Consider the following 21,533-nt stretch of genomic DNA (forward strand, 5'->3'; position numbering starts at 1 on the left):
TAGGGCAAGCTTAAGTTTTTTTTAGTTTATAGGTCCATCTTTAATTACGAAATTTTTGTAACATTTTTAATAATTAGTGGGGTTTTATAAATAGACCACAAGTATTGGGTCTTGATTGATCAAAAGTTATTTAAACAGTGGTTATTTTGGTGCTTTGTTTTAAATAAACATTGTGTAAAGTCATGCCTGGCGAGCAAGCCTCATGATACTTAATATTAATTTTGAAAAGTATGTAAATTTACTTACTGTATGTATTTACATAATGTATTTTTTTGTAATTATGTATAATTACAAAAAATGTATGTATCATAATGTATATTTTTGTTATCTGTTAACAGTTTAGATAATTAATTATATATTCGTTTTTAAAAAACATGGATCTAAAATTATAGCTAAACAAAATCAAAATTATTTTCCATGTGTTTTCTTATAAAATTTACAACTCTGATCCTTTTTCAATTACTATAATCATGCTTATTTGCCTTTATGATTAATTTGGGAGGAGTGCTTACTAAACACTGATGGTTAGTTAGAAAGAAAAAAAAAATTTACAACTTTCAATGCAATTTGAGCTCTTAAAGTTTTCGTATTTACCTTTGAGCTCAGCAAATATTCATGATGTTAATGTTTGTATAGAAATAAATCTGTTTCAATGATTGCAACTTTATTAAATTGCATTCATATTTTCTGAAAATAATTATTTTTCGTTATTATCAGAAAAACTTATTTAATTTGTTAGATGAACCTAGTATTTTTTGTTATTTTTATTTATTTTTAGTAATAAATGTAAATTATTCTAAAACAAATGCTCTTGACAATGAAAATAATTATATAAATAGAATTTTTACTTGGAAACGAAACTATCTTGACAAAAATCAACATTTAAAGTAAGGATTTGGAAGATTGTTTCTTTTCTTTAAAAATAATAAAATAAAAATATTATTAAGCATAGTTATTTACATAATTGATTATTCAACAGATAATTTAACTAACTAAAATAACATAGTTATTATAATCGAAGTTGCAATTATTTGTTTATTTTTAAATTATTTTATTGGCTTTTTTTTTTCAATTATCACTTTATCTAAACTAAATGTATAATTTCTTTATTAATTTAATATTTCTCATAATCAAAAAAGATAAATTAAGGATGAAAGATTTGAAATGGAGCTGATCTTCTACCTAGTTTATTTTTAACTATAGTGCTTAAACTTAAAATCCCTTCTGACCTTAAGAGAACTTCCTGTGATTACACATTGAGATTTATATTCACTTTATATAAATAAATAAATCAAATCTTGCATTGTTTTTTTTATTTAAACGTTGATAAAATTTTCAAAATGTGGATACTGTAAATAAGTGTTTCCTACATGCACTTCTTTCTTGCATAAATTTCAGGTATTTTTTCAGTTATTTAGAAAGTGTTTTTGCACCTAGCATTTTTGGATTTCTTTTTCCAACTTTTTTTCTTTTCTTTTTTTTTTTATCAAACTCATCCCTGCAGTTTGAATCAATATAAAGTTCTATGAAAATAAAATGTTTTAAAAAAAGTCCTCGATTTTCAAGCAAATTTGCTCTAAGATGATTGATACGAATTCGTTGAAACTAGTTACAAGAGTCAATGTTTGCAGAAAGTTATTTAATCGAGATTTTGTGTTTGCGGAAAGTTTTTAATTTTATCCAAGTCTATTACTGATGCGTGTTACGCACAATCATGTGTGTGTAATATTACTGTTGAATTGTTATTATTTTTGTATTATATCAACCTATGTTCAAACCAAATTTTATTAAAATCTGTCTTGTACTTCAGGCAATAATAATAGGCCAACACCAGTGTAAATGAAATATTTCTCACTAATTTTTTATATTATTATTATTTTGCCAAGAGTTTTAGAATCCAAAATTTCCAAGCTTATTGCGAATTATATTTGTGAAACTAAAGTGTGTGTAATACAACTGTTGAATGGTTATTATTTTTTTATTATATCAACTTCGATCGAACCAACTTTTATTAAAATCTGTCTTGTAGCTCAGGAGATAATCACCCAAATATTAAAATTCCCTCAATTTTTAACTCTAGTCTAAATTAAATTTTTCTCACAAATTATTATTTTTTTTCTTGCAAAGAGTTTTAGAATCGAAAATTTTCAGCTTATAGCTTATTATATTTGTGAAACTAAAACATGGTTTATGTATTTTTGTTAGCATCATCGTAAAAAACTTCAGGGCAGACGATTAGATTATGATTGCAAGAAAAGAAAACAAGCAAAAAGTAATAATGCTAAGCTTTGTTATTAATTTCATATACTTTTTTCTTACCTTGTCTTTTTATAACTATATTTATGTTCTGAATTGGTGTGTTTATTTAATCTTTATTTAATTTTCCTAGCTTTTTAACATTTTAGTTTAATTAAATTTTTTTGCATAATCTATCTAATCAAATGTTCTTATTTCTTTATTTCATTGAAAAGGCGACCATACAGGTAAGAATAATAAAAGATTATAAATTAGCTGTATAGGAGAAGCTTGTCATCTTTAAATCAAAATGCATGCACTTTGTGAATAGTTTATTTTGTAAACATTAGTACAAGCTTCTTTTATACTTGTAGAAGCTTTAGTGCATATTGCTTTTTAAAACATGCATAACTTATTTTCTGAATATTCTAAATAATGCCTTGTAGACTTTTAGCTTAGCCTGTATTATGCACTTAAATAGTATGGCGTGAAGCTCAAATTTTTCTATTAATGCATTTTTCTTCTTGATAAACTAATAAACATGCATCTTGTGAATTCGGCATAACACATTTATTATTTAAAAAAATTTTTTTTAAAAAATTGAAATTAGAAAAAACATTATTTGCATGAATAATTTGTTGCCAGTTATATTTTATACTGAAAAATGAGTGTATTATTTAAAAATCAATGTTTAACTGAAATATTAAAACAATATATATATTGTGCTTCAATTTGTTTATATATTTAAAGATCAATCAATCCAAATTTTGTGCATATCAGTATGCTCTTTTATTCAACCTTTTCTTTAAAATTGTTTCTCTTAAATAAATATAAAAATGTAGTTCTCACAAAAAAAAAGACTTTTGAAAATCAAATGTATGTTTTCTTATGAAGAGTTAATAAGGAAAATAAAGCTAATGTAGATATTTATCATTATGTGTTTTAGGGTGTGCAGTTAATTTAACTTCCAACATTATTAAATTAATGTAAATAAACAATTTTTATGTGGAAATGTTTTTATTTAATGTATCCTTGATTTGTATGATCAAGTGTGCAAGATTTTAGTTCAATTTAGTAAATAGTTTTAATTAAACTTTAATTTTGCCCAGATTAAAAATATTGAGTAATTATAAAATAAGGTTTCTAGGTTTTTCTGAGAGGTACCTATTTTGTGAAAGTTTAGACATAATTTGTGAAAATTAAAAATTATATTAAATAATCAACACAAAAATATGAATTTTTCGTTTCTTACGGGATATAAAAATTTAAGAAAAAGTATTTTGTGGAACTACCATTTTTCCTAAAGTTGAACTTGTGAAGGTACCACTAAATGGTAGTAACTTAGGCCTGGACAGGCATCTGATGTATAAGTCAATAACAATAATTTTTAGACATTTACTCAGTATGTAAAGGAATATGTTTAATATTTAAATCATACACTTATACATATTGCTAATATAAATAATGCCTATATTGTTATTTGTTAAGGAAATGTCCATTCGTAGTCACATAATGACATAACCCTATGTTCAGTTTAGTACTATATGTTTGAATTTATTTCTTCAATATAAATCTTTACTGAGTAAGGAATTCAAAAAGAAAAAAGATGGGATATTTATTTATTGGATAATGATAGCAATACCATTTTGGAAAAAGGAGTCCTCAGAATATTAATTGGTATTGTTACACCTCAATATACTAATTAAATAGTGCAAAAGATAATTTAAATGTTGAAATGAGACATGAAAAATGTTCCAATTTTCTGATGAAACAAACCTTTTATCCTGCCAGAGAAAGATTTCTGACCACTCAAATCTAGGGTGTGATCTGAGAAATTTGTGCCCTTTGCTATTTTAACTTTTTGTATTTTTTGTCATCTTTTTTAAATTGATTAACACATATAGTATCAATTTCTAAGACTAGATTATTCAAAAACTGTTATTTCTTGTGATTATTTTTTACTGTTTAATAGCTATCTAGAAATTATTGAAATGTGAATAATTTTTACTTTATCTTAACCTATAAAATTTTATTACTGAATCCTAAGTTAATGTGAAATAAATTGGATACTTTTTTAGAATGTAGCTTTTTGAAAAATTAGATTTGGCTAAAATCACAAAAATTAAAATATCATTTAGGAATTAAAATTTTAACTTTTCTATTGACCAAACTATTAATGTCCTATGTTCTAAATTATCCCTTATCAGCCATTTTTTAAAAGCCTGGGATGTGATATCAAACCGAAATTTTTGTTGTTTTTTTCACTTATCAAAAGGTTTGTTTATTCAAAGGAAGTAAATTTTTGTGACTAAATTTGTAATTTTAATTATCATATCTATAGATTAGATGAAAACTTATTTCAGATGATTAAAAAAGATATGCCTTATCTTACACTTTAGCACTTTAAAAAAAAGGTTATGAATGATATAAACAATAACTTATCAGTTTTTAATTGTTTTTTTTTTCTTTCAATTTTTTGCCTTAAAGCTTTCTAAATATTTTAACAACGTGCTGCTTTGTAATCCAATTTTTGATGTCATATTTTAAAATTAGATGAATGCCCAATTTTGCATTCTAATTTTAACTTTCTTTTATTATAGTGTCACATATTCAAAAGAACTTTTTATCAGATTTTGAGCATGGTTGTATTTACTTGTTGAATAAAAACTTATTCGTGTTTAACATTTCATGAAAAAGATCCTTAAGTCTTTTAATTAAAGATGTATTTTGTTCTCTTCTGTGTATAGTGTGTTGTTACCCTTTATATAAATTTTTAAATTCTTTTATAAACGTAAATTTACAAATATTTTAATAAGCATTGATTTTCAAGAATCTTTACACTTTTTTCTTTAAGCTTCAAAGAATGCAGTTGAATGATTTCAAACATTTAATGCTATTTAAACTTTAAAAATATCAATTACTGTTTAGAACTTTGAATTTACATCAAAATTTAAATTTAAAAAAAAAAACATAGGTTCTTAAAATATTTTGCATTGTGCATTGAAATGCTCTAGTTTTGTTTTGACTTGTGATTGTGATAGTTTTAGAATAGTGAATGTTTTTAGAATGGTATTGTTTTCTATAAAAGAATGCATTCTTTTATATTCTACTGTTATACTAAAAATATTAACATTTGTATTATTTGTTTCATGTGCTGCTCACGTACCAAATGCAGCAGGTAATTAGCATTCATTTAACTTATCTTTTTTTCAGTATTCAATTTAGATTACCTAGTAGCAATTTAAATTGCAAGGTGCTAATTTTTTAGCTTTAAAGTGATGGATTAACAATGCAACAGTCTTAAAATAAATAATTTTATTTGTATTGTGTTTCTGTTTTATTTATATTTTAATCTATTAAAAAACTTAGATTAAATTGCATAAGAATTGTTCTCCGTCTTATATAATTTGAATTTTCACTTTATATAAATTATTTATACACTACTTATTTAAAATTGATGTATGCAATGAGCATTTTAGTCTCATCACTTATTCGGGGGATCTGTATATCACTGATACTTATAAGTAAGCTGTGACTGATTTGTCGTAAAGAACTGGGATTCGATTCACAGCTTTGAGACTAAGAAATTGCAGCATGAAGACCACATTGCCACAATCATGATAATTTTCTTGAAATTATGGAGACTTAACCTCCATCAACCCCATGGCACACAATGGGCTGTTGCAGTAATGCTGCTTTTTTAAGTATATTGTGCAAGTAGTTGTTTCTAATCACACTTGGGCAAGCCATTGGCCTTGAAAATTAAATCAGAAAGAAGCGCCTTTCGTTTGACAAGCGAGAGCACCCTAAGTGTCTACATGTGTCTTTGCTCTCAACTCCCTGTACGGGTATCAATGATAGACATTATTATCACAAGCTGTTTTATCATTGTTTTCCTTCAAACTTTATCATTTACTTTTTTAAATACTTTTTCTTGCATTGATCCTCTAGTGCAAAGCTTACATTAGTTAATTTTTTTTCAATCTGTATTTAGATCTAAAAAATTTCCTATGGTAAATAAGGCCTAAGGTTTGAAATTAGAAACTTTCAATTGGTGTTAAAATAAATCACTATAGTTACATATGACGTTATGTTCTACACGCATGACAGCCTGGGTAGATTAAATCAAACACCTTAGTTTGACATATATCCTAATACATAGCTGCCAACTCTACTGCATTTTCCCTGTTTCTCTTGGTTTACTGATATAATAAAACTTCATGCGGTTTTTGTGCATTTTAAAAAATTCCCTAAAATCAGTAAGTTTTTGAAAAAAATTTCTATTAAAATAGAATTTTTACACAATTTATTGTTCGCTTGAATATTTAAATAAGTATCACACCAATGCATAATAAAGCGAGCCTCACTTACAGTAATCAGTTTAAGACTTTTCTTTCTTTCTCTTTCATTGTTTTAAAATTTTCACTTTGTTTTAATTCAGAACTCCCTTTTTAAATTATAAAATTTTTTTTAATTATCAATAGTGAATAATACTTTTGCACCTACTACTTTTTGCAGACCATTTATAGTTATTAGTGTAATAAAGTTTCGTATTTAGATGACAATGAAAATCGTTAAAATACCCTATATGTAAAATATTTAGTATATTTATGCAGCAGTTATCATGAAATTGTTATTATTTCTTAAAATCTACTCGATTTTTTCTTATTATTGTTGGCAGCTACTGCTGGTATATAAAATAAAATATGTGAAGTAAAAAATCAATTTAGAGGTAGTTCTTAGAACTCGTATGAAATTTGAAGCTTATTTTACAAATTCCTTATACTTCTAGTGATATAATATTTTTGTAAAATTTAATTATAGAGAAAATGTTTTGTTTTACGTTTTTTTAATTGTTCTCTTAATCATGAGATTAATGCTAATAACCTATATTCCTCATTGCAACATTACATTTTATATCCAACTGAATAAATGCTCACCTAGTTTTACTTTTTCTAACTAAAGAAATTTAGACAGAAGTAAAAAATAGTAATTTTTTTGAAGGTTAAAAAAAGGTTGGTTTCTACAAAATTAGTATTTTAACAATTCTTTACACAGTTAAAAATTAGCTTTAACTCTACTCCTTTACATAAAATATTGAAGGAAGCTACTATTGTTTCAATTTCTTAAGAAATTCAATAAATTTTCTTTTTGTTTTCACTTATTTAAAACTTCTTAAATAGCTTAGAAATTAGTTCTTTTTTGAACTAGGTGGTAATTATAAACTGTTTAAAATATTGTTTTAATATTTTATATTTCTCTTCAAATAAAATTTCTTTTTCCATCTCTTTCTCTTGAGTTGAAAAAAAACCTGTGTCTTCCGAGGCTTTTTTTTTTCACCGTGGACAATACTCGCCTTGCCTATTTTAAAACTATTTTTAATTCTCTAGTTGGTATAATTCAAATTTCAGCCAGTTTTAAGTTTTATTCAGATTTTTATTTGTACTCTCCTTTTTAGTTTAAAATAAATGTTACAAAATATTTTTCTTTTTTAATAGGAGCCCACCTGAGCGAGGAGGAGATCAAGCTAGCTGAGGATAAATTTGAAGAGAGTTTTAACCTGGCCTCTATGGGAATGTTTAATCTTTTAGAAAATGATGTAAGTGTGTAGTTCTTATTTTGCACAAACAAATATTATGACAATAGATATGAAATTTAATTCCTCAATTTATAAAATAAAGATTGATTTAATATAATAGGACCTTTTTTCTAAATGGCAAAACTTTCTTGAGTTACAATTGGGTGCTGATTATCTGGCTGGTCCAGTGAACTAAAGCCTAAAACTAAGCCTAACAAACACAAGGAGGAAGAAATGCCTTTTTTTCGAACAAACTGGAAAAAAAATGCATTTTTTTTCCCTGCAGACAATCTAAGATGAATGTTTGCAAAAATAAATATATTTTTGGAGAAGGTGGGAAAAATATACATGATACTGGACAATCGAGTTAATTAAGTAATTTGGTTAATTAACATTCTAGATAAACGGTGTTCTGCTATATATCTATTTGACTTACACATTTAAAAATTGACTATGTTTCAGTTCTTGCCTGTTAGGTCTCCTTAAAAATATCTGTTATTGTTTTATCAAAAGTAATCAGGCATTACTTCTGCATGAGTTTAGTCAACATTGTTTTACGCCATTAATAAAAACCATTGATATTTTGGCATTTTATTAGTTTTTTTTTACTGTATTTTTTATTATTTTACACTTATATGTATTTCTACTTGTAGCATAGTAATATCTTTTATCCTGTTTTCATTTTCAGGTAGAACAAATTTCTCAATTAGCATCCTTAGCAGAAGCACTTTATGATTATCACAATCAGTGTGCGGCCATACTACAGAGTGCTGTCGAAAGGCTTGTCGAACAGTAAGTACACAAGATACATTACTATTGCAGTGATTCTGATCATCAGATCAAGTTCTTCTTGGTGTTACAGAAGGAAAAAGGAGTGTTGTGAGAAATGATCAAGCAAACTATTTCAGATGGTTATAACCCAACATATTTTAAAATTGAAATAACTTACTTTAATTTAGTTATGTTACAAACACTATAATCTTTTTATTTTGAAATGGCTTAGGAAGATCACCCTATTTTTTTCTAGGAATAAGGAAAAAAAATTGATGAAGATTGGATAAGTTCGATAATAATTAGATAAATTTGAAGATTCATATTTTACATAATGTGTACAAAATGGCAATTATTTGTGTACAAGTGGCAAAATTACTAGCTTATACTTTGCAAAAAAGCAACTATTTGTAAACTGTCATTGTCAAAAGAAAAAAAGAGCAAGAATGATTAGAAATCACATGCTGTTTTATTGAAATATATCATAAGTAGGGCCCTATAAATTATGCGGAAATTTTTTAAAAATTATGCGGCGAGTTTTAAAAATTATGCGGCAAGGATGCGGTGTCTTTAAAAAATTATGCATGCAGAAGTTAGTCCAGAAGCTGCGTTTTCTTTCAAACTCTGTCTTTGTTTTGTAAAAATTTGGCCGTAGCAGGATACAGCTCTTTCACAATCTACTGAATTAGGAAGCACTGAGAGCACTTGTCTTGCTTTTTTTGTAAGTTCTGGAAATCTCTCTGAGACTACCTCTGAATTCCAGAATCTAATTAAGTCCTGGTTTGAACATTCTTTTACATATTCTTTGTAAGCAGCATACTCGAGTTTTATATCTTGACCACTCATTCCTGGAATATTCTTGAATACATCGTCCTCTTCAATATTGAGGTTGACTATTTGTTCTGGATCAAAAACTCGAGCAGCTTTCATGAAGTTTAATGCAGGTTGACTAAACTTGGGCCCGCGTTTTTTTAATACGTCTAGTTCTGGAGAGTAGTAAGTATTCAACTTTGCAATTGTTTTGTGAAACACTTCTTGAAGAAATACGTTGCGTGAATCTTTTCGCGAGTATGATGCCTGAGAATTACATCGAAGTTTAGACGGCAGATCAAAAATCTTATAGTAAGCTTTGTGAATAGATGCACCACATGTTTCGAAAAAGAGAAGAGTATCCATTAATATCTGAGCGTGTTCTGCAATGAACTGAAAGTCTTTGCAAACGTACTTGCTTTCCACCAAAACTTTGCACTGATTGAGACAAGTAGTGTCAGGAGTAAAGTTTATTTCACTGCTAAAAAATTCTATGTAAACATTACAATATTCAGCATGATATTGCACTGATTTAAACCAGGAATTCCACCGTGTCTTTATTGGTGCTGGACAAAGTTTAGCTTTCTTATTGTCATCTGTTAAAAACTTTAAATCGCGGCGCTTTCTTGCAGGACAATGCTTGAACAATTTCTTAAAGTTTCCTGTGAATTTGTCCACCTCTGTCAGATTCTTGGAAAGATCTGACCACCTGACCAAAAAGATTCTTGGAATTGAAAAAGAAGATATGTTTCAATTGAAAAAAAAAACCCTTAAGGAGAAATTTATCTGGTCAACGAATACATTTTGCTGAAAAATAAAAATTATACAGATATGCTGCGACTACGCGGAAAATTATAAATAATGCAGATAATTGTGAATTATGCGGGTTTCCGCATCTTCGCATAATTTATAGGGCCCTAATCATAAGTATGTTACACAATTTTTTAAAAATTGGCTAAAATATTTAATCTAAAATGAGAAGAAAAGTAGAAACCTTAAAAGAATTTTTTTGATCCTAATTTATTATTCAAACTTATACGGGAAATATGGCTCTTTATTCATATATTCAGACAAACTTACTTTGTGGAAAACTTTTTTAACGTAAATTAACCAAAAAAGAAAGAAAAAAAAACCAGACAAGCCCGGATGCTTTATTAATCTGTCAGCAATGGGACTCAATCCCATGATCCCACTACTCTTTATGTGTGAATGCATTCATTCATTTATATTTTAGAAATATGTTTAAAATTAATAACCATGCATTTTATCTGCTTAATTTAATGCATACTTATAACTTTAACCGTTAGTTGTTTTAATTAGGAAAAACGAAGCAGCGAGTCGTCCAAGAGAAACTTATCAGCCTAAAAAACTGCACGAGTTGAACATACCCTCACTTCATGATGATATATCACCTCAAGTAGAATATGGAGGTAATATTAATGGTGGTACAGTTCTCCCTATAATAAAAGGTAAATTGTCTCATTTATTGTTAAATTCACTTCAATGCATCAGGCTGATGGCCCCCTGCGCTGCACCTTGCTTCAAGCTCTCTTTTTCTCTGACTTGGTAAACTTTTACTTACTAACATATTCTAAGCAAAATGTCGTTTAAATTTCTTTTTTTTCTATTTAGGATAAGAATGATCAGAACTTCCATTGACACATATCAGCACATAATTGATACATAATTTAATTCAATTTGATTTAAATTTTATCTCAATTGAGCAACAATAAATATCAGAATTATCTTCTGAATAATATTGAGCAAATTCTGAGCACAATAAATATCAGAATTATCTTCTGAATAACATTGAGCAAATTCTGAGCACAATAAATACAGCATTTACTATCGTACAATTTCTAATGGGGAAATATTGATTATACCTAACTCTGTAATATCCATATTAATTTATTCTGTTGAATTAGTACTAGAATATTTATTTTTTTTCTTTACAAGTTTGATGACTGAATATTTTTCTTTATTTGATTTCATTATGCAACTTATGCTGAGATCGTTTCAGTCAGCCTTTATTGTTTTGACTGATTTGATTCGATAGAAACCTACTATACAGTTTTTTTAGTGGCATTGTGTCGTGGATTTTGTGACTGTCCTGTATTGATATTTTCAATTTTGCCTTTAAAGGTTTTTTTTTCTTAAGAATAATTCTTTAATCAGTGTAATACAAATTTACATTGAAAACAAAATTCGTTAGCAATTGAAACTCACATTACAAAAAGGCATATTTAACCACTCTTTTTAAAAGCATGTTATCACAACACATTTGAATGAATTAGCATGCTATCACGAAATTTTTTTTTTAATAAAAACCTAATCATATTTTAACTATAATGCCTACAGCATTTGCAGCTTGCTGCTCTGATGCATTTGCATAATTTAGAGAGATAATATTTTATGGATTCACATTTTTCTAATTGCATTCACATTGCTATAACTCTCATAATTGAAAAATGTCTTTCAAATTACACATGAAATTGGGAAAATTAGCATGTTTCTAGCGAAAACTTTCTCGCAGTGACTGAATGAATTTTATCTATCAATATTATTGCTTTCAGCGTTTGCAGCTTGCTGCTCTGATATGTCAATTATGACATTTAGATATTATCACTGACACCATTTTACGAAAATCATTTAGTAATCCTACTTAAATAGCATCAATGTGTTATAAGCGGAATTTCAATATTTAATAGAGTCGTTTGTTTTGTATAGCTTCTCCTGCACGATCTCCTGCGGGTACTCCTGTCGACCCTCCTCCTCACAGAAATCTCTTTCTTGGTGGCCTTACAGCTGGTAATCAAATGTCAGCTACTTCTCCTGGTCGCTCTCCTAATCGGTCTCCTAACGGTACTAACGTTCCTTCTTTTAAAATGTACTATATCGTGCAAATTAATTGGGCTCAAAAAAGTAATTTTTAGAAGCAGCAAAATTTTTATTCATAATTATGTTTTAAGAAGTTTGTCAAAAATATTAATGAAATCTTGAAAACATTTTGACATTTGCGCCATTGATTTCATTATGCTTATATTATTTCTTCATGTCTTTTTTCCATGTGAATCAAGTAACATTATGTAAATTTTACTGAATGAATCTCTTGATCATTTTTAAGTTATGACAAAGCATTAATTCATGTTGAAGTGTCCTGTCTACGTAGAACAATCTTATTTAGTTTAATTTATCCTGCCTTCAACGAGGACTAAGGGTTCTGGGCCATTTGTCACAAGAAAAAAAAATTGCAAGCAGACAATGTTTTACATTATTTTGGACATGCTTAGGTTTAGGTGTAAGAAAAACTAGAACTGTAACTAACTTAAAACTGAACCCAATTATTTTTGTGCTATATAGTACTTTTACAAAGACAAAGGCTGTGCAAACTTTTTCATTAATACTGTTACCTCTTGGTGCTAAAGTATAAGCAAAATGACTATCAAAAATGTCTATAAATAGTGTTATTCAGAACATTTATTTGGAAGAATAAATTCAGTTCTTTTATAAGGTATGGCGAGTAAAATAGAAATTAAAGAGATGTTTCGGGACAAATATTATAGCTTCATAAATACATAGCCTCAACTTCAGTAAAACAATTTACAGGGTGAGCAACAGACTCATATCTAGCAGAGAATCATGTTTGTTAAGATCCAGCTCATACGGAGTATAGGGTCAGTTAGGAGTTACGTCACCTGTGAACCAGCTGTTGGAGAATTTAATGTGTATAGTTGTGTGCTCTGTAGGCCGCCAACCGCCATTTTAACTTTCTACATCGAAGTGAGTTAGCAGATTTAATCAACATGCAAAATATTAATGTGTTCTCAAAGAAATATCTTAATTGCGCAAAATTCAGAACAAACCAACAATAAATAAAGAGAGAACTTTTCTTCTTCACCCCAACCCCAGTTATGGTTGGGAGGAGAGGAGGGTGCAAACCTGTTTCAAAAACCTCTTCTGTTGTGTCCCTAAATGGTTTCTCCTTTATACACAGGGACTGCACCTAACGTTGGGGGACTGGTTAACATTATGGCTATGGAAGCCAGACTTCTTCCCCTCTAAATATTCTTTGCCTTCATCAAAGACGATCTCTTTGTTTTGACATCAATATTTTCTGTCTTTAATTTTAATCTTTTGCATATAAGAAATATGATTGTAGAACCTATTCCATAATATTTTAGCATTAGGAGTAAATAGTCTAAATGATATGTTCTTGCACTTTTTTGAAATACTTTTAGAAATAAAAAGTTTTTGCACACAAATAGATTTGAAATAGGTTCTTTGCTAGTAGTTTAGCTTAATATTCAGGTAAAATGAAATTTATGTAATTTACATAAATTTCATTTTATAACAATTATAAAATAGTTATGTAGCACTTATTTTAAGTGCTACATTACTATTTTATAATTGTTTTCGGCAAACAAAATGATACAGTAATACAGGTTCCTTTTTTTTTACCTAACTTTTGAACTGAGTGACTGATTTTTTTTAAGTGAATTGCTTTGATTATTTATTTGTTTTTCCGCTGCTTTTGCAGATTATGTAGTCCAAATTCTTCATACTACAATGTTTAAAAAGTATTCCTTAATTGTGTGTCATATTTATTCAACAGATAAAAATTTAGTAAACCCTTTTTTTACTGTTTTAAATTTTGTAGCAAAAAAATTTAAATACTTTAACGTTTGAAAAATGATCTAATAATCATTTTCTTTCCCCTTCTCCGAATGTTAATATACCAGATTACTATTGAATAATTTGACAACAAGTAAAACTTAACATGTCAGCGTAACAAGACAGCTTTGTATTTTAGTCAATATTTTAACGCCAATATTAAAATTTCTGTGAGATTATTCAATTCAAACTCATAATTTTATTTAAATAAATTTTACTGAACTATTTCTGATTTTTAAAAAAAATGCATTGCCTTTGTCTCTCTTTTTATTCTTTTACTAATACTTTCTTTTCAATTCAATTATATCTCCATCTAACATACTTTGCTTCTCTTCTTATTGGTGTGCATGTTTTTACTAACAAAATAATAATAGGCCTATGCTTGATCATTACTGCATATTTATTGTAAATGATCTCTCAGCATCTCCACTACCCTCTCCTGTTCGTTCTCCAGCCAGAACTCCAACCATTCAACAGCCATGTTGCCAGGCGCTTTACGACTTTGATCCTGAAAACGAAGGAGAGCTGGGCTTTAAGGAAGGTGATATTATAACATTAACGAGTCGTGTGGATGACAACTGGTATGAAGGCAACGTCAATAACAAAACGGGACTTTTTCCTGTGAACTATGTGCAAGTCCTAATGCCATTACCATAAATACTAGGTAATTTTTGTTTCATTTAATGATTACCATATTTGTTTTACTTAATAAGTTACATATATATATATACAGTCAGTATCGGTTATATGGTCAGCTCATGGGTCCAAAGTATTATGACCATATAAGCGGTGCGACCATATATGCGATAAACAAATACAGTCGAACCTGCCTAGAAAGGGGAAAAAATTTGAGATAGAGAGGTTTCGAGATATACAGGTAAGTTTAAAAAATGAAATTCGAGCAGCAATGTTTAATTAAAAGAAACTTTAAATCATTTATGTTGTAAAGAATTTAATTATGATTACATATTAATTACATCTAATAAAAGTTTTTAACAGTCATACGCACCTCATAGGTAGTCTTTTAATGATTTCTGACGTCTGATTTTCTTTGATTCGATAATTTTTCGAATGTTAGAGAGAGCAGCGAATCCCTCGTGTCCAACGTTTTCTTGACATTCAAGAAAGTTTGCTAAACATTCCACAGCTTTTTCAGCTTCCTTTACTGTCACTTTCGGTGCTTCTATATGCTCTTCGTCTACTTCATTTTCGTCTTCGGAAATGCATCTGACATTATCGACGATTTCCGAATCTGTCAAAGTTCCACATATGGCCAAGGCGTCATCCACTTGCAAAAATTCTTCAAAGGAAATGTTCACATTTAATCCAGATTTTATTGCATTCCAATCTTGTGAATTTATTTCGATCATTTCTTCATCATTGATATAAGTTTCTTCAGCTTCCTTTTCGGCAGGGTTCGTTGATTTAAATCAGCTTGATTTAAATCACGATTTAAATCATGATTAAAATCAAATGATTTTTTTAAAAAAAATCATTGATTTAAATCAACTGATTTTTATATATATATTATATTGATTTTAAAAGTTAAAAAACAGTGCTTTAAATTATTGATACTTTTATTATTTTCTTTTCTTAGTTTTAAAATTTATTTTAAATAAATTGCTGCATTAATTAATTTTAGTTAACGAAATTACTTTCTTTCTTGGAGTGTGTTAAACACATTTAAAATTACATGTTTAAAAATCTTTTGATTCTTAACATTGAAAGTACAAATTAAAGTAAATATGTAATGCTGTCTTAATATAGACTTGCATAGCTGTAGAAAGTAAATAAACATGCTTTTTTTTTCAAAAAGCAAATGTTAATTAAAATTCTACCTTTGATTAAAAAAACATGAAATTCAAATCTACATTATAGTTTATTGATGGAAATTTCTATATTTCTAAAGCTTGAGGTTATATTAAAAAGAAATGACCTTAATATGCCAAAAATAGAAAGAAAAAAAAAGCTGAGTTCAGATATTTTTTTCTTGATATAGTGTCATTCTTCCCTATCAAAGTCTATTTGAAGCAGTAGGGTTATTAACTGATTTTTATTTTTCTTGTCATAATATGTTTACGGTATCTTTGAAATTATCAGATTTTCTTTTGTGAAAAAAAATTCCAATGAGTACATAGATTTTTTTAAAAATGTTTTTTAGCTTAACTTATGTATTTTGATAGAGGATTAAAAATGAATATTTTAACATAAAAATATATAGATTGAATATTTATTTTTTGATGAATAACAACATTTATAAACACTATCTGTTGCATTTATTTTGCCATTTTATAAATCATGAGAAATAAAAGAGATCACAATTTTAAATTAAAATTATGCTGTGCTAATTGAAACTTTGTGTTATTAGTTAAAGTAGTATTCTTTAAATTATCTATTTTATCTTGTCTTTTAATTTCAATCATGCCTTTGTATCAAAATGGTCGCTATGCATTCTAATGAAAAATTATTTTAGTAAGTTAGAGCTTCTAAAATATTGTTATAATATAGTTTTAATATTAATTTAATTTTGATTAAACATTTATGAAGTTTTTTTATCATAAATTAAAGCTCTTATAGTGTATTTAAATAAAAATCAAAAAAATCTGATTTAAATCAAAAAAATCCGATTTAAATCAAAATAATCCGATTTAAATCAAAATAATCCGATTTTTTTGATTTTTTTAAAAAAAAATCAAAAAAATCACGAACCCTGCTTTTCGGAAATTCAGTCTCTTCTTCTTCTGTAGTTTCTGCGCAATTTCGCTTGTTTTTACAGGAATAATAACCTATTCTATAGGCAAGTCCTATTTTAATAGACTTTTTTTTCCGAAGATTGTTATTTCGGTCATTTTTTTATTGGTTTTTAAGTTCCAATATACTTAATATGATATTATTACTAAACAAAATTAATTAGGCCAAATTTGGAAAAAGGTATAGTCTTTATTTATTAAATTCATGCCTCATGCTATCTACATTCAAGCAATGTTAAGTCAACCAAGTCAAGACTATTGCAGTCTTTATTTGTAATTTTAATAATTGAAATCTTTATTTGTAATTTAACTTTGTAGAGTAGTAATTTTTTATTATATAATAAAATCAATTATCAGATCAAAATATGGTTAAACCTAATTTCAGGAAAGCTCTGTAAAATAAATTTTGTTGAATTTATATTATTCCTTATTCAATAATTATATTTTGGGATTTTTATATGGGCAAGGATGAAATTTCTATTTGCTTAAATACTTACGTATATATTTTATGTGAAAGATATATGTATTACTGGCTTTTATCAATTCATCTAACCACAATCATAAAATTTTATCAAACCATCTGTTTGATAATTAAAAATTTTTACAAAAATGAAATGAGCTGCAAAATCCCAGGTTATTTTTATGAACCAAGGTTAAAGATCTCTTTACTTTGGTGAGTTGTAACTCTTTCGTGTTTTATTATTGTATAAGAAAGTGTCATTTTTCTTCTAATGTTATTGAATCAAAACGTGTTTTTTTTTTTTTCTTCTTATCCATTTTCTTTGTAGTGACTTTTTGTTAAAATTGGTCATTTTTAAGTAATATGGTAACTAAAACCACTTTTTACTAGAAAAATTGGCTGCTACTCCTGAGTTTTTACTTAAATTTAAGAAGACATAATTTACTCGTAAGAACAGGTGGTCTTGTACTCATATCAGTTTTATTATTATGATAGTGTTATTTATTAGAGAAGTAATGAAAAAAGAATTACATGCCTTCTGATTTAGAGTTTTGGGTAATGCATCCGACTTTTATTCTATTATGTTATCGATTGAAATATAAATTATTGTTTAGTTTTCGTTTGTAAAATTAAAGTTTGTAGATTTTTAAAAATTGTAAAAAGTTCTTTTAATTTATGGTAGCAAATAATGTTCAATAGAAAATTGTAGTTTACATATTAACACACATTATATTGCCCATTTATCCTAGATTTTATGACATTTTATTTTAGGTCTATATCTTTTGGGGGCAACTGATGGAAACTATTTGGAATTCAGTGACAAAAGAGAATTTTGAACACTTCTGTTATTTTTTTTTAATTTGTAAACAGCTTTGCCAAAGATCTTTTCTACACAACCTAAATTCGATGAAAAAAAATAGTCCTGTTTTTTGGAAAAGAAGTGAAGAGATTATTTAGAAGCAGAACTTAATGGACAAAGTTGTGTTTACAAAAAGGCTCATCTATATTTTAGTGTACATTTTGCTTGTTATTGTTATTTGTTATTAAAGTTCCTTTGTGTTTTTTCCCCTTTGTTGAGTTTGTTTTGGCCAGTAGGTATGTAATTTTGAATTGTTTTAAAAAATATTTGGAATAATAGGGACTTTTTTTAATGCAATGTTCAAAAAATTAAAAGTGTAATGCATGCAAGTTTCATTTCTGCCAAGCCTTAAAAAATGATACCATTTATTTTAGCTTTACTTTTATTATTTACATATTGGTAAAGACGTTAAAAGCACTTTTTTTTAATGGATCTAGTAGACATTCTACATGAAAAAGAATGACTTTTCAATTTTTGAAATAGCTTTTTTTTTAAAAAAATAATAGTAAGCAATTGCTTGGATTATCCGATGAAAATTCTTGAACATGCTTTGTTTGTGTGTTAAATTTTGGTATATGTTTTTGAATTATTTGCCAATATATTACTTGTGGCTGGTCCACTTATTTCATTGTTACATAAAGCTAATTACCAGTGTATGTTTACAGTATTACTCTATTTATTTTAATTGTGTAATGCATTTTGTTAATACAAATTTAAATTCTAAGAATGAACTATTTCAACTGAGAATCCCAACCCAATGATTTAAAACTTATTTATTTTGTGTTAGCAGTTATGTTTATATTTTACTGTTTGTAATCTCTGTCCATAAATACGAGTCATATTGTCATTCTTTATGCAAGAATAATTTTAAATTTGTATGCCAGTTCTAAATTATGTATTTCATCTTATTGTGGATAAAAATGTATTATTGTTTATTGAAGTTGTTGTACTTTTCAGAAATTTAAAAAATGATTTTCAGGCTAAGTGTTATACTGGATAACTTTCCAGCAAATAACCAAGTCATCTGATCAGTTAAAAAAACACTATGTTTTCTGAACATCACTTTGGCCATATACATATTTTCAAGATCTTCATAGAAAAGGAGTCGGTGATTGACTATGAATATTGAGCAGTGAAATTTAGTATAAAACTAAATGACGAAGCTTGAGTTAGATTAATTAAAATTAGTTAAGACAATAAAAATGGATCTTGTTTAGGTTAAAGCAATTATAATTGACCTTGTTTTTTTAAGTTGGGGCAATAAAAGTTTCCCTTAAAAATTTTAACTTTTTATTAAAAAGTCCCCTTTAAATTAAATTTCCTAATGTTAAGAAAAGGATGCGATCAAAACATTGACCTCTTGTGACTAATTAAAGATTATGGTAAGATAAATTTAGACTCTGTGAGCTCCATATTTGAATTGAATCTTGAAAATATAAATTAAAAGTTATGTTTAGAGAATATAGTGATTTTCTCTTATGAAGGGTGGGAAATTAGTGAACCAGTGTTGATTTTTCTGCACAAGATTAGATCTTAATCAAATATTATGTGATTTTAGTATACTGAAAAGGAATCTATGGAACCTACTAATATAAATTTATTCAAAACTAAAAGAATTACTTTTTTTCTGTAATTTATGTTCTAAGTCAAATTTATCTGAATATATTAACTTATGTTGAATTTTAATCATGTACTTATTACAGTAATTCACCTTTGTGGCGAATTCAGTTTTTTTTTCCTTTAATGATTATTACTGAGTACTAAAACTTTGTCAGTTTTTAATTTAATAGATTTGGGATTGCATAAATATATTAATGCCTAATAAAACTATTGCGACAAATTCACCATTTTTACTGATTTTCATACATTTTAAAATGTTTTCAATAGAATACATTAGAAAAATTCAGTATAAGACCAGACAGCAGATTAGTCTGATGATTAAAATTAGCACTCTACACCAGAGGCGTTACAACTTTCCTGTACTAGTGTACTTACCTATCTGTGACCCTCTGTAAATTAGTATTGCTGAAATTAACATTAATAATAGAGTTTAGGTGTTCCTAATTGTATAATGTTTAGGTTATTATTTGCAAATACTCTTTCCAATACATGCTGTGTAAATTGGAGCATTTTTTTATCTGTATTGAATGATTTATTCAAAAATCTACTCTTTCCAATTAATTTGAAATTGTATAAGCATTTTATTCAGTACTGGATTTTTCTTATGTACTTTTATGTGGGTTTCTTCACTGGTGAAAGTCACATTAAGTATTTCATGAGTATTCCAATGATGTTAAATCTTGATGAAGATTATTGAAATTAGCAATGTTTTCCACAAAAAAAAATTCCTTTTTTATTTTTTAATTTTTTTTTTTAACCGAATTTCTCAATTGAAGAAATGTTTTGTTTTTCTTCTTTGCCAAACAATAATGAATAGAGTTGAAAATTAGTAGTCATCAGATGCAATTTGGAATTAGAAAACTCTTATTTGGACTACTAGAATTTTTATTACAGTAAAATTTTAACTCCAAAGTTTTTGACACCGCAGATAATATTAATTTCTGAAAATAGTCTTCTATGTTTCTTTCATAAAGTTTGCAATGTTGTAATATTGACAAGTTGTGTAAAATTTTTAAATGTTTTATATTAAAATAGAAAATAATAAGTAAAAAGGAGAATTCAAAATAAATGCTCCTAAATATTTTTCAAAACAACTTTTTCTGAAAATTTTGCAAATTGAAAACGTTTATAATTTTGGCTCCCAGAAAAATTCAACTGCTCATGGAGTTATTTTATTGCTAGAGAAACATATTGCATAAGTTTTGATTACCTACTTCTACTTATTAATTGATTTTATATTACAGTACAAAATTTAAATTTTTTTAATGAATCTGTTTTAAAGCATAAAAAATCCTTTTTGCAACTAATTTAACTGAATCATAATGTCTCCTCAGATGTGTTAAAAAAAGTTTCCATTTGGTGAACAGTTATATGATAATATTAAGCATTTATGAGACATTTTATTATCAGCTTATTGGTTAAAATATTTTTGACTGGCTTGATAAGAATGCAATAAAAGAATAGCTGATTAAATGTTAGTATAAGTATATACATTAGTTGGAATTTACGAATGTTTAACAAAATTTGCCTCTTAAAAAAGTATAATTAGAAATTATCCAAATATGCATAGTAAATTGATATTGTATGTTGATTTTTATTGTGAAGTTTAAATTCAAGAAGAAAAAATATTTTAATGAAATGTGTTGAAAAGAAAGAAGAAAAAAAAACATGTGCCCCTACTCCTGTTCTCCCTGTTCTTTAAACATCTAGATGTTCACACTTTTTCTCTCAATCTTATCATTCTCTTGGTGTAGTAATGTGCTTAATATCGTACTTGTT

General features: G+C 27.2%; 1 protein-coding gene across 34 annotated transcripts in view; it reads left to right on the forward strand.

Moving 5' to 3' along the window:
* The window catches only part of EndoA (SH3 domain containing GRB2 like, endophilin-A), a 128,627-nt gene extending 107,230 nt beyond the window's left edge, over window positions 1-21,397 (forward strand). For 8 of the 34 annotated variants that reach the window (XM_071179105.2, XM_087165370.1, XM_016057767.4 and 5 more), the window contains exons 7-13: window positions 2,206-2,272; window positions 7,734-7,834; window positions 8,502-8,605; window positions 10,715-10,863; window positions 12,122-12,256; window positions 14,487-14,729; window positions 18,047-21,397. In XM_071179105.2, coding sequence (XP_071035206.1) covers window positions 2,206-2,272; window positions 7,734-7,834; window positions 8,502-8,605; window positions 10,715-10,863; window positions 12,122-12,256; window positions 14,487-14,722 — 792 coding nt within the window. In that variant the 3' untranslated portion in view covers window positions 14,723-14,729; window positions 18,047-21,397. Of the gene's footprint in view, window positions 1-2,205; window positions 2,273-5,051; window positions 5,057-5,397; window positions 5,414-7,733; window positions 7,835-8,501; window positions 8,606-10,714; window positions 10,864-12,121; window positions 12,257-14,486; window positions 14,730-18,046 lie in introns of all 34 variants that reach the window. The other 26 variants (XM_071179120.2, XM_071179118.2, XM_087165381.1 and 23 more) reach the window with 9 other exon arrangements.
* Window positions 21,398-21,533: the final 136 nt, after the last annotated feature.

Source organism: Parasteatoda tepidariorum, chromosome 6, assembly GCF_982258835.1.
Source record: "Parasteatoda tepidariorum strain Cologne lab strain chromosome 6, Ptep-v5.0, whole genome shotgun sequence".
Lineage (NCBI taxonomy): Eukaryota > Metazoa > Arthropoda > Arachnida > Araneae > Theridiidae > Parasteatoda > Parasteatoda tepidariorum.